Below are 12,544 nucleotides of genomic sequence, written 5' to 3'. Positions count from 1 at the left end.
CTGTTTTATCATTTGAAGAAGTTGTCAAACGTAAATAGGTTACTTTTTTTTTTTTAAACATTAGCAACTTTATTATACCCATTCTCTAACCTCCAGGAAAAAAAAAAAAAAAAACACAAAAACACACACTGGGGCCACGAAAATTAATTCCCCAAATGCTGTCAACTGGTTTGGGAAACAGCAATAAACAGCTTACTGTAAAAGCCTCCAGCTACAATAAAATGGCTGTCAATAAATGGGCTGGAGTCAGTGCAAAAACTAGGTCTTTCGGATATGATCACATGAAAGGGAAAGGAGTTCTCTTGACTTGCTCCAATATGCTAAGGCCATGATTCTCAAAGTGGGGTCTGTGAACTATCAACATAGTCTAGGAACTTGTTAGCAATGTAAATTTCCAGGCCTGAACTCCTTGGTTCTCAGGGAACACTTGGGGTGGGACTGCAAAATCTGTGTTTAAGAAATGATCCAATGATACTGAAATATCCTAAATTTGAAAATGTATATTTCAAAAACAGACATCATTAATACAGTTTTCTTTTCTTTTTTTTTTTTTTTAGGCAAATACACGCATAACTTTTTCATTTAAGGTCCTAATGGAATAATGTTACTATCCTCTTAACCTTATAGCAATGAACTTGGCTTCTTAAATTAAGGAATAGCAACACATTATCTTTTAATAAAAAATAATATAAATTCTTAAATTTGAATGCCATGGATGCTTCCAAAAATATGCAAAAAGTAATATGTGGAAATTTTATTGTATTCAAGAAAAATGAAAGTTGACTAAGACAGATTGAATGAAAATATGATTATAATTGTTTTAATACAAAGGAAAAACAGCAAGGGGGAAGAACAGGGAAGAGTCAAGCAAAAACAGGAATAGATGTACCACCAGCTAACCTATGGTGTACAGGTCAGACATCATGTCTTCATTGTACAGATAGTACAAATTACTGATATGTAACTTTGGTAAAATTTTGGTCAAGAATCTTTCATTTTAGCCACATGTCAATAAGCACAATAAAGCACAACATTGTAGCTGCTAGTAGCAGTTGTGTCCATCCAACTGCCAATCTTCACAAGGTAAAATCCTTAGAAAACTTTTTAGTAGTAAATGTTATTTTTTTTTCAAAATTATGTAGCATTCAGAGCACATTTTTATAGGAAAGCCACTAGCTGAAGTGAAGGAGTTAAGAAGTTTTTCAACTTAACCAGAATATGTTCAAATAACAATAATTCACTGAAAACAAAACTTTAAGGGTAGTATATAATTTATGTCCCTCATTCACATAAAATAAGCTTTTTCCTAAAACTGTACACACGGCTCTGTGTAGCACCATTGCCCCTCAGATTATTTTCAATGTTCCTATTCTCCAACACCACTATCTTACTTTTTCTGCATGAAAACTTTTAACAAATGTAAGCAAAGCCATAGCAATGGTTCTTTATCATAATAGTGAGTTATAAGCACAGTTGGGCATCAGAATGGCTACAAGAGAACTGAAAAGTGACAGGTGGTCACACAGAATGTCTAAAATGCACTTTAGCTCCAGTTAGAGAATTACTCAGCACCCTATTTGAAAGATTAGATAATGCAAACAACATTTTTATGTCTAAGCCTCAATAAAAGGTCTTATCCATACTTTACTGAAATGCATTTAAACATTTATGTCACTGCACTATCTTGAGGTTCAACTATTGGGCAGAAGTCAGAAAAAATGTCTATACATCAAGGTTAACAGCCATTACACTTATATAAAAAGAAATGTGATGTGAAAAAGTCTATCAGAACATTTCTTTGCAAAAGAAATTTCAAAAAGTTACAAATCATACTTTCTTTCAGATACTATGCAAATCACAAAATAGGCATATTGTGAGCAACTTTCACATCAAAAGTAAATTACATCAATAACTTCTTAATTAAAACCCTTTAGTTTATCAATCATTTTTTCTTCTTATAATTAACTATTTAATAACTTTTACAAATGTTTACTGACTGGAAAATTTCCAAATGTTAAAACATCATCCTCTTTTCAACTGTAGATAAAGATAAAAATGTCAGTAGTTCCAGCCTCAACTTATCTTGAAAAATTTCAGACTCCTCTAGAACTTCTACACTGATTTATTTATGTCCTCTTATCTATGTATTTAAGCTAAAACCATATGTACCTTTAAGATGCTGGAGATATTTAATACTTGAAATGGAGATTTTAATTGTAAAATCATAGGCATTATACTTAATATACTGGGAATGTCTGTGTGACTCATTTTTGAAATTATTTTTGTAAATAGAACCATGAAGCTGTAAGGTCATTCCAGCACAGTAAATAGTGCAGAGTACAGGGGAATCAGAGTTTCAATAAAACACTCTACTCCACCTCACTTACAGAAAAAGAAAACTCTCGATTCTTCGAGGACTAATCAATGACGATGAAGTCTTCTGGAAACTAATTTTGCTTATTTTCTGAAATCTACATGTTTGCTATTTTAATAACTGGACATGGGTCACCATCAGAGGTGGACTCCAGACCAACAAAAGATAGAACTTGGATTATGAAATCCTAGAAAGTTGGTGTGGTGAGAGCTAATCACAAAAGAGCAAGCAAATGAACTTAAATGCTAGTTGCTCCAGAGCAACTATCATTAAATAAAAGGTATCTTTGGCTGTACTACCAGCTTGATCCTTCCCTCCCCCCGCTGCCTTGCTACTGCGGGCTTGGCACTGGGCCAGCAGAAGCCACATGATACCCTAGTGCCATCTACAGGCTATTATCGACATTCAAATTTGGTGGCAACAGACAAGCACCAGTGAAATAAATTAGACAGCGCTGAATTTAAATCTTTATTAACAAGGAATTATTAGACCTAAGAAAAACTAATTCTGGATTTGGTTGAAATATGAGTTTCTCGGCCTCTTAATCCCTCTTCATATGGCATATTTCACAGTTTAAAATGAGTTATGACAGATCACTTATGCATTACTAAAATGAGAGAATATTTACAATGGATTCTTTCTTTTCTCTATAAATCAGTTATACCAAGGAGAAAGCATTCCTTTTTTTTTTTTTCCGGAAGAGTATTTGGCCATTGTCAACACTGAAAATCTTTCAATTAAACACCCGATTTACTATATTACAATAAAATAATTTGAAATCAAAAGAAGACTTCCTATATGGCTTAGTTGCAATCTATCAACAATCATGTGCTTCACAGCTGATGTACATTTAATATTCTACTATCTCTTTCAGAGACTAAAAAAAATTAACCCCTTTAGCAACCACAGCTCCAACGTAATTGCCGTCAGACCTTCAAACGTCACTTGAAACTTGAGATTTGAAGGTGACTTTTTAGATCAAAAGGTAACATGAAAATCTTGAAGCAGTCAATTTGGAAACCCCAGGAGCAGAATTTGGCATATCAGGACAGGTTTTCTTCTTCAGCAAACATTATCTTGGGACATTTTGGAATAATTTCCTCTTTTCATCTTTTGCCATTTGAAGGAAACTGGGAGGTTAAATAATTCTCAGAACTCAGAAATTTCAAAGCTGTTCTAAAAATTCTTGACTGAGCCCCAGAGGAATAGAAAAGGGGTCAAGTTTTTTTTTTCCCTCTGTATAACTATGCTAAAGTTAGAACCAAACAATAAACACACTGGCACGTTAATACTGGTTGACTGGGCACTTGTATGCAGTACTTATAGACCAGTAAAAGTGCTCGTTTACCTGTCTGGTGTGTAAGGGGCCCTTTGTCTTGAAGCCTCCTTGGGAACTGCACTCTGAGGCACTGAAGTGATCTGAACTAGTGGAAGAGCGTTTGGAGAGGGTGTCACAACCCCCGACAAAGGTGTTGTCCAAAGGGAGTTCCTGAATCACGTGGTGCTTTTTCACGGAAACTGGAGTGTCTGGTTTGAGATGAAAAGCAGGCTGCGGAGAGGCAGATTTGTAGTGCTTGGCCAGGTCAGGGCTGTTGGGCTTGAAGGTGGTTGGTGGTGCCGGGCCCCAGTCAAATCTTCCCATACCTTGCTCCTCCAGCTCAGCAGGCAGGCTTATCGTCCCATTGATAGGTTCATGAACTGTGTCATCAGGCTTGGACTCTTCAATAGTCACAAAGTTCAAAAGTGAGCTCTTGGGAGACTTTCTTTTCTTCCTTTTCTTTTTCTTATTTTGTTTGTTCTCCTGGTTTGGGGACATCCATTCGGCACCTTGCTTGCTCCTCTGAGCAGCTTTGAACCTGGAGGCATGGCGACAGCGCACCAGAACGGTGACAAAAATCACAACGATGACGACCATGGCACCTGCGACAATGGCAATCATGATTGTGAGATAGTCCTCATTTTGGTAGGGCTGGCTACTATCCCCTATATTCCTGTCCAAGGGTGTCTCCATAGTCCTGCGGATCAAGTCGTAGATGTAGGAGGCATTTCCAGCCGTGTCATTCACATAGAGAAACACAAGCACGAGTGTATGCAAGGACTTTGGGTACCCCAGGTCACTTATGTTGACTACCAAGCGGTGCAAGCCCACATCAGTAGGTGCTGGTTTTTCTTCCAGAGTAATGTTACCTGTGACTGGATCAATGCGAAATAAGCCTTTGTTGTTCCCACTCACTATCGTGTACTTAAGTTCAGCATTCATTCCAGTGTCAATATCCACTGCGAAAACTTCTGCTACCACAGAGCCCGGAATGGCCGAGAGGGGCACCAACTTAAAGGAAGTGTTGGATGGTGGAGAAATGACCACGGGGCTGTTATCATTGACATCCATGACATTGATGGTTACTTTCGCAGTGGAGGATCGAGGTGGTTGTCCACCATCAGTGGCTTTGACGTCAAAAGTGTAGGAACTCTGCTGCTCTCTATCAAAGGAGACGTTGGACTTTATGACTCCAGAATAGGGATCCAACACAAAATTATCATTGTCATTCAGAATGGAAAGAGTCACAGCTTTATTCTCGCCAGCATCGGCATCTGTCACTGTGATTACCCCCACAGTACTATACTTTGGCAGATTCTCAGACACAAAAAACTGAAAGTGATTATGAGTAAACTTGGGGCTATTGTCATTCTCATCCAGAACAGTAACTATCACAGCCGCTTGGCTCTGGAGGGGAGGGGTCCCATTGTCCCTGGCAGTTACTGTAAAAATGAAACGTTCTTGTTCCTCTCTGTCAAAGACTCTTGAGGCTGTCAAAACTCCTGTCTTTCGGTCCAGATCAAAGAAGGAAGCATTCGGTCCAAGCTGATAAACAATGTCTGCATTTTTCCCACTGTCTTCATCTGTGGCACTAATAGTTGTTAAGTATAACCCACGTCGGTTGTTTTCAGAAACTGACAGCTCAATTACAGGCTGGTTGAAAATTGGTGGGTTGTCATTTTCATCTTCAAGTTTAACCCTTACCAAGGCAGTCTGATTTAAACTGGGCTTCCCAGAATCAGAGGCAACAATTTTAAAGCTGAATTCTTTGGTGCCCTCATAGTCCAACAAAGAAGAGGTCTCTAACAAATACTGGTTGTCGTATACGGCCTTCAGATGGAATGGGACCTCTCTCTCAATAAAACAGATCACTTTGCCATTCACATCTGTGTCCTTATCAGAAACGGTAATTAGGGCAATCTTTGTATTGACGGGATCTTTCTCAGATAAATACACTGTGCCATTGATGGGACTTATAATGTACCTGAGGTCTATGTTAGGAGGGTTATCATTTACATCCGTGACATTGATGGTAACCGTTGCTCGAGCAGGAGTGGAGCTGCCATCACTAGCCAGCACTGTCACTTTGTGAATGGCTGTCTCCTCTCTATCCAAGGACCTCTGAACTGTAATCAGCCCAGTAGTGTTATTTAAAGCAAAGAGTCTTTTGGTTGCAGGGGCGACCTGGGCACCAAAAATATACCGAATTTCAGCGTTACTGCCTATGTCTGCATCAGTGGCATGGAGCTGAATTACAGAAGTACCTACGGGAGCATTCTCTGGAATGTGCACCTCCACTTGACCCTCTTTAAACACTGGCCTGTTGTCATTTACATCACTTACTGTGACCTGCAGTATGGCCGTGCTGGATTTTTGTGGAGTGCCTCCATCCTCTACTTTGATTTTCATCACATAGGTATCTTTCTGTTCTCTATCCAAGTTTTGCTGAACAATCAATTGCGGCCACTTCTCTCCCTCCGGAGTTTCCACGATATCCAGTCCAAAAACACTCTGCCCATTTAACAATTCATAATGCTGTACACCATTGAAGCCTGTGTCAGGATCTGTGGCTGAAGGGATTGGAAAGCGGCTGTTGATCAAAGTGTTTTCTGGAATGGAAATATTGATGACAGGAGATGGAAACATGGGGGCATTATCATTGGTATCCTTGACAACTATTTTTATTTTGATCAGCCTGAAAAAGTCATTGGGGAGGATCACCACCTCAAGTTCAAAGAAACACTCATTCTCCTCCGCATAAGAAGCTCCAGCACAGAGTTTTTCTCTGTCTATTCTATTGGAGGTTGTGAAAATTTCTCCAGTGCTGCTGGACACTCTCACCAAAGGGGCATCCCCAGCTTTAGAAACCAGTCTGTAGACAAGGCTGGCGCTGGTCCCTGTGGCAGCATTGATGTGAGAAATGTTCAGATCCTTTGGTATGTTTCCTATGGGCACATTTTCAGGCAATTCCTCTCTAATAGTGTAAATAAGTTCTTGAGCTATTGCAGAATCCAGCCTTAAACAGGCAATCAGAGCAGCCAACAGGTAAAAATCCCTCAGGTCCATGATAATGTATTTATTTTCTTTTGCTGGATTTTAGGGTTTAAAGGTTTCCACTGAGGAATGATGCACGGATTGCAAGAGGAAGTGTGCATGGGCTGGAGGATGCATTACATCTCATCTCTTATTTGGAGACAGCCACTGTCAACACAATCGCATATACAGTATTATTCTTCAGTAAATAAAAACACACGGTCACAAAACACCACACCACATTTTCCACCGCATATTAGTAAACATGGCAGTTTGCTCTGCCACTGTCTGCAAGTTAACTCTGTGGATAAAACATTGAATAGTCTCTGCTTGTTGCATTTGTCCAGAGAAAAATGAATTTAGCTACTTTGGAAATAAGGACAGCTTCTATTTTTACCTATATTTGCCCACACTGTTTTTTAGGCTACTGTTCAATTCAAAACATGCGTTCTTGCTCTCCTCTTCCCCTCCCCCTGTCTTACCCACCTCCTGTCCTCTAACCCACCATCTCCTCCGTCAGTTGTCTTTTTTTTTTTTTAAGAGACAAGTGAAAAACCCTAAGTGATTAGCCATGGTCCCTGCTAATTGCTTTGTCACATGTCAAATGTGATGTGTTTTCGTCTGTGCCACACTGAGTCATCTGTTTTTTTCTAAAAAGACTATCTTTTTCCTTCCCCTCAGTTCTCCAAGTGCCTTCTAACACAATCTTACTGGGAAACCAGCAGCCGGACATGCTGCTGCAGCATCACAAGCAGTACTCACCGGCCACTACATAGCCTCATTGCCTAAACGCACAATACCAAGTCTTTAGCTTTCTTACCCAGAGCTGGCTCTCCTTTCTCCATATTGCCAAATTATCCCCATTAGGATTAATAAGCACATCCAAACTTTTAAAAACATAAATTCATATAGGAATCCTTATACTGGAGGTGGAAGAGTGCTGAGACGTAAGGGAAATGCAGCTAACATCCCCGAGGAACACCATGCTATCTGTATTTCTCCTTTTACTGAGCATAAAAGAGAAAAAAAATTTTTGCAGTTTCTTAACCCTGATGTCTCGTTATAATGTTAGTAACATTTGCCACACATAAATACTGCATCCCAATAATGCACGTCAAAAGGCTTCTGCCTGGTTGCTCCTCTCACTGCAATTTAAAAGGGTACAAGGCTCCAGGCAGCTACCTACTTGAGTAGGACTGGTCAGTTCCCAGGCTCTAATCTTATCTGCATCAGGCTGCATGGTAGCGGATGCCCGCGATTAGTTCCGGCAGAGTGATGCAGGTAGGGACGCAGATGCAGCCGGGTAGGTGAGCTCTGCCCCAACCGTCTGCCCAATTACAAACATCCCTTGTCCACACTGAGGACACAGCTAGACACCGAATTCACAATTGTGCATGCGAAACTTTACACTTACGTTAGTGGTTCAACCTTTCCCCTTTCCCGGTATGCTGCAGTTAGGAATGCTCCGTTCCAACACATAGAAAACCATGCATCTGGTAGCACCAGTTTGGGGGAGAAATCAGAAGCAGAAAAACGCTTCCTCCTGGTAAAATGTGTTGCTGCGGGCTGGCAAATTAGCAACTCCCGAGAACAAATTCACAGATTTGTCGTTAGTCATTCTCTCCACATTTCGTCTCTGTTACCCACCCGGAGCTGGGCTCTTCTGGTCTCTCTCTCACACACACACCACATCCAGTTGCACTTCTTCAGCTTGGGAGTATTTTCCACAGCACTGAGCGCATTGCCTTTCCATCCGATGTCAATACTGCTGAAGTCTCTAACTTCTGCGAGGAAACCTCAGAGTTGGGGCCACGGCGATCTGTCTGGCTGCTCTCCCGGGCGACAGCTGCCCGAAAAAATTCCCAATCGGTTCTCTTTCAAGCTTTGGAGACTCCGCGTGCGCCTTCCTGCCTCGCGTGCTCTCCCTCTCTCCCTTCTCCTCAGCCCCTCTCTCGCCTTCTCCCTCTCCTCTCTCTCCTCTCTCTGAACTGAATTTCTTGATATAACTCTCAATAAGCCCAGAGGGAGGGTGTGACGGCTCAGGCCCCGCCCCTGGCCGCTGATTGGACTGCATCTTGCGGTGCGGGCGGCCGCAGCCAGGGCGCAGGGAGGGGGCGCAGAACAAGGCGCTGACTGTGTCCCAGCCTCCCCTCCTCCGTGCCCCCTCGGCAGCCGCGAAAACCCGGAAAGCTGATCCTGGCCCCGGGAGAGTCAGCTTCCAGGATGTGTACTGAGCATGCCCAGCGCTGTGCAGCCAGGGGCGGGGGTGCAGGAGGGAGGGAAGCGCTGAAGCTCCCCAGGCTGGCTCCGACAAGAGATGCGAGCATGTAGGTGCTTTTCGGGCAACAAGCCGCTACGGCCGGCGGCCGCGGCTGCTATTCAGCAGGCACAGGCGGCGCAGGAGCCCCGAGGGGCATGGTGACTGGGGATGCGGGGAGCCTTGGGCACTGCCAGAGGCGGAGCGTGCCTGCCGGCGGAGGCGCATCCTGGGGTGCAGGCTTCGCACTTCTCTTTGCTATTTGTAGGGGCCAAGATGCACAGAAGGGAGCATGAACCTGGGATCCAAGGCGCTAGACGAGCATTGCCAGCCCTCAGTGGGAGAGCCACGGCCAGCAGGTGCCCCCGAGTGCATTAAATGGACAATATGCAGGCGCTGCAAATAGAAGTATTTGATGGCAGGGATTCTGCAAAGAAGGGCCGAGAGGGCTGGGAGCGAAAGGTGGAGGTGGTGGATATTTGAATCTAAGTGGAAACCAGAAAGAAAATTGAATTGAGCACTTCCTACACGCAGGGTCAGGACAACTGCGGGGGTGGGGGATGGGGATGAAGGGAAGTAGCGGTCTCTGCGGTCCCCAGGGGACAGCCCTGGCCTGTCTGCTCTCCTGGCAAAGTCTCCCCTCGGGATCCGGGCAGTGTCTGCGCTTCTGTTGCGGCGCCCGGAAAAGCTGAATGCTCAGCTCAGCTCGCCCAGACACAGGGCTGCAGCAAAACCCGTTTCCAGCTCACCTAACTTTGCCTCTGAGAGGCTGGAAGCAGTCCTGAGCAGCTGTTTCCCAAGCTGTGAAATACTTCCTTTTCCTTGCTTACTGTCTGCTGATTCCAACTTTATTTCATACTTGGCTTTTCCCGAGCAATTCGTGTGTCTGACCCCAGCTCTGTTGCATCCTCGCAGATGCCGGATGGAATGACTCTCGAGTGGATTAGCCTTATCCCTTTAATGTTGGCCCAAAACTCATTGTCTCCAGTTGATTGCTCTTTTAAAAATCAGTAAACCTCAAAGGTTGGTTTGTGGTATGGGTTGTACATGGGATGTCAGAAACCTGAGCAAAGTTTGAGACACTAGCAATATAGCAGTTCACTGGGAACAAAAGAAAAAAAATTACTTTCCCGAATGACCTATAAAGGCTGTTGAGAAGGTCTTAATGCATGACTGAATAACTTGTTCTAACTTACAGAAAGGAGGAAGGGCATTTATTTTAAACTTGTGTTCCCTGTCCTCCAGTGGGATGTACCAGAGCATTAAAGGATCATCGCATGCCTCTGCACTGTGATGGCTTGTTCTGAAATGTTTGATTTCATACTATGATTTTAAATTGAAATGTGAACATTTGTTTTTTGATGTTTAAGTAAAAAAAAATCACTAATGAAACCTAACAAACTATATTGTATAACTCATTCCATTATTTAACCGATTTGTTTGGTATTGCAGGTCCTCTATATGAAACTGTAAATTCCTTTTTATCCTAACTTTTCCTCAGATGAATCTCCACAACAAAACTGCACTGTGTAAAAGCTGGTTGTAAAAACGCTTTAGTCCTTTATATGTGAAACATAAACCACTTTTCTTCCAGGCAATAGGCTGATGCCACTTTAAAATAACCAAACAACTATTATTAGAGTATCATTTTGTATGACTAGAATAGACAAAACTGAAGAATAAAAAGGATGGCTTAAATATCCAAAGGTCAAAAGAGAAGCATTACCTCATACAACAATGTGAGTGAAATAAAGGATGAATGTTTTATCACAGAGAATGATCATTTTTTTCCATTCACAAAATCTACAATTAACACCAGTACAATGTTCTGATGGCCACTTTCGAGTGCTCTGAACTATTTTAAAATAAATGAACCATTATTCTGATACACTTGCAATAAACATAGTACTACAGCCACTTTCCAGTTCATTTCAGGAGCATCACAGTTACATTTTAATCATACCGTAGTCACTTCAAAGTCATGTTTTAGTAGCAGTGCATATTTTAGCAATGATTACTTAACATCATTATTAAGCAGAATTGTTTCTGTCTGCTAAGGGATAGCTTTACTTGTTTGCAGAACCCATTATTACCCCCCTGCTCATAAATGAAATGTTAAAATGAGCACAGGAGGAAGGTGAAGGAAGAAAAAAAAAAAACATATCACAAGGTTAAATTTGTGACCATGAGATTTCAATTAAAGGAAGCCACAGGTCAAAGCCTCAGAATGAAATATGTCCAGATTGTTTCCAAAGGAGATGGAAAAGAATGCAGAGAGATTGACTCAGGACATTCTCTCCTGACTTAGCTGCCTTATCAGGATTCTGTAGTTGCGATCAGTTTTACCTCTTGAAGCTAGAATAGTTGAGGATTTTCTGCCCAATTATATTTCAATTGCTAAACTCTAAAGCAAGAACTATTATTAGAGATCTTATTAATACTCCTAGAAGAAAATTAAACACAAAGGGTCATGTTCCTAACCGTCTGCTAACATAACTTGAAGCTTCTGCCCAAACACTATATAAACCATTTGCTTAATGAGAGCTGTTCACCATCCACCTCTCCTATAATATTTTTTAAAAGTTCTATATGCATAATTCTGAACCAAGGAAATATTATGCATTAATTTTAGTTTTGGAGATTATTCGTTTTTATGCTGCACTTTATCATTTAGAGAGCAAAATAAGATATCATCAATTACATGACTTCAGATGAAAATCTTCCAATGGATCTTTTTAATTAACCCTTATTCTTCTTTGTTAATGCACATTTTCCACCACAACAAATTATGATGTTTTCACCTGTGTTGTATCTGATTAATGCTTTTAGGAATTAAGCCACTTGGGCTATAGTAAAATTGCCTTAGTGTTTTCTGCTGGCTATATAGGTCATAGGATGTTTGTGATGCTAAGTCACCTTAAGACAGCTAACTGAAGGCTAAAATGCTATTGCACATTTACACAGAAACAGATGTGGAGTTAATGAAACTATTCTGTTTTCCACAAACTTAACATTGTTCTATTTATACATTTAAACAATTTCCACATAATGGCACTTTATAATGTCAATTATTAGACAGTTCACTGTGCTAACTGGATATTCATCTGTGATTTTCTGGTTACCACTTAGCGTTTTAGAATTGTACTTCTTTCAGAGAAGTAAGGTCTTTTCTGAGTTCTATATTGAAGACATAAACTATGATTTTAGAATAATCAGATGACCTCCTAAAGGACTTCAGGATTTTCAACTCTAGTATATTAGTTCTGTATTCCAAAGTCTTTATTAAAAAACTTGTTTGTCCTGTACTTCTAAAGTTCCTTTAATCTAGGTGTCCTATTGTGTCTAACAGACATTAATCAATCAATCACAGGGGCTCTTATGTCACAGCAGGTATTATTGTCCCCATTTCATAAAAGAACTGGACTATTTACTGTCATTCTGGGGGTGGGGAAAGTTGTGCAAGAATGCTAAGAGTTATTTGTATTATCACTGTTTGGGAAATGACAGTGCAGAATTTTAACATCAAAAAAGGAAAATTAACACCTTTTAGGGCTGTGCAAAC

At 41.1% G+C, this 12,544-nt stretch overlaps 1 protein-coding gene across 4 annotated transcripts in view; it reads right to left on the bottom strand.

Moving 5' to 3' along the window:
* Positions 1-6,758, bottom strand: part of PCDH9 (protocadherin 9) — a 993,278-nt gene extending 986,520 nt beyond the window's left edge. For all 4 annotated transcript variants that reach the window (XM_062195310.1, XM_062195312.1, XM_062195311.1 and 1 more), the window contains exon 1: positions 3,723-6,758. In XM_062195310.1, the coding sequence (XP_062051294.1) occupies positions 3,723-6,758 (3,036 nt within the window). The remainder of the gene's footprint in view (positions 1-3,722) is intronic.
* Positions 6,759-12,544: the final 5,786 nt, after the last annotated feature.

The sequence above is a fragment of the Lepus europaeus genome, chromosome 6 (assembly GCF_033115175.1).
Source record: "Lepus europaeus isolate LE1 chromosome 6, mLepTim1.pri, whole genome shotgun sequence".
NCBI lineage: Eukaryota > Metazoa > Chordata > Mammalia > Lagomorpha > Leporidae > Lepus > Lepus europaeus.
Note: the sequence above shows the minus strand (reverse complement) of the source record. Positions and strands in the feature narration are given on the sequence as shown.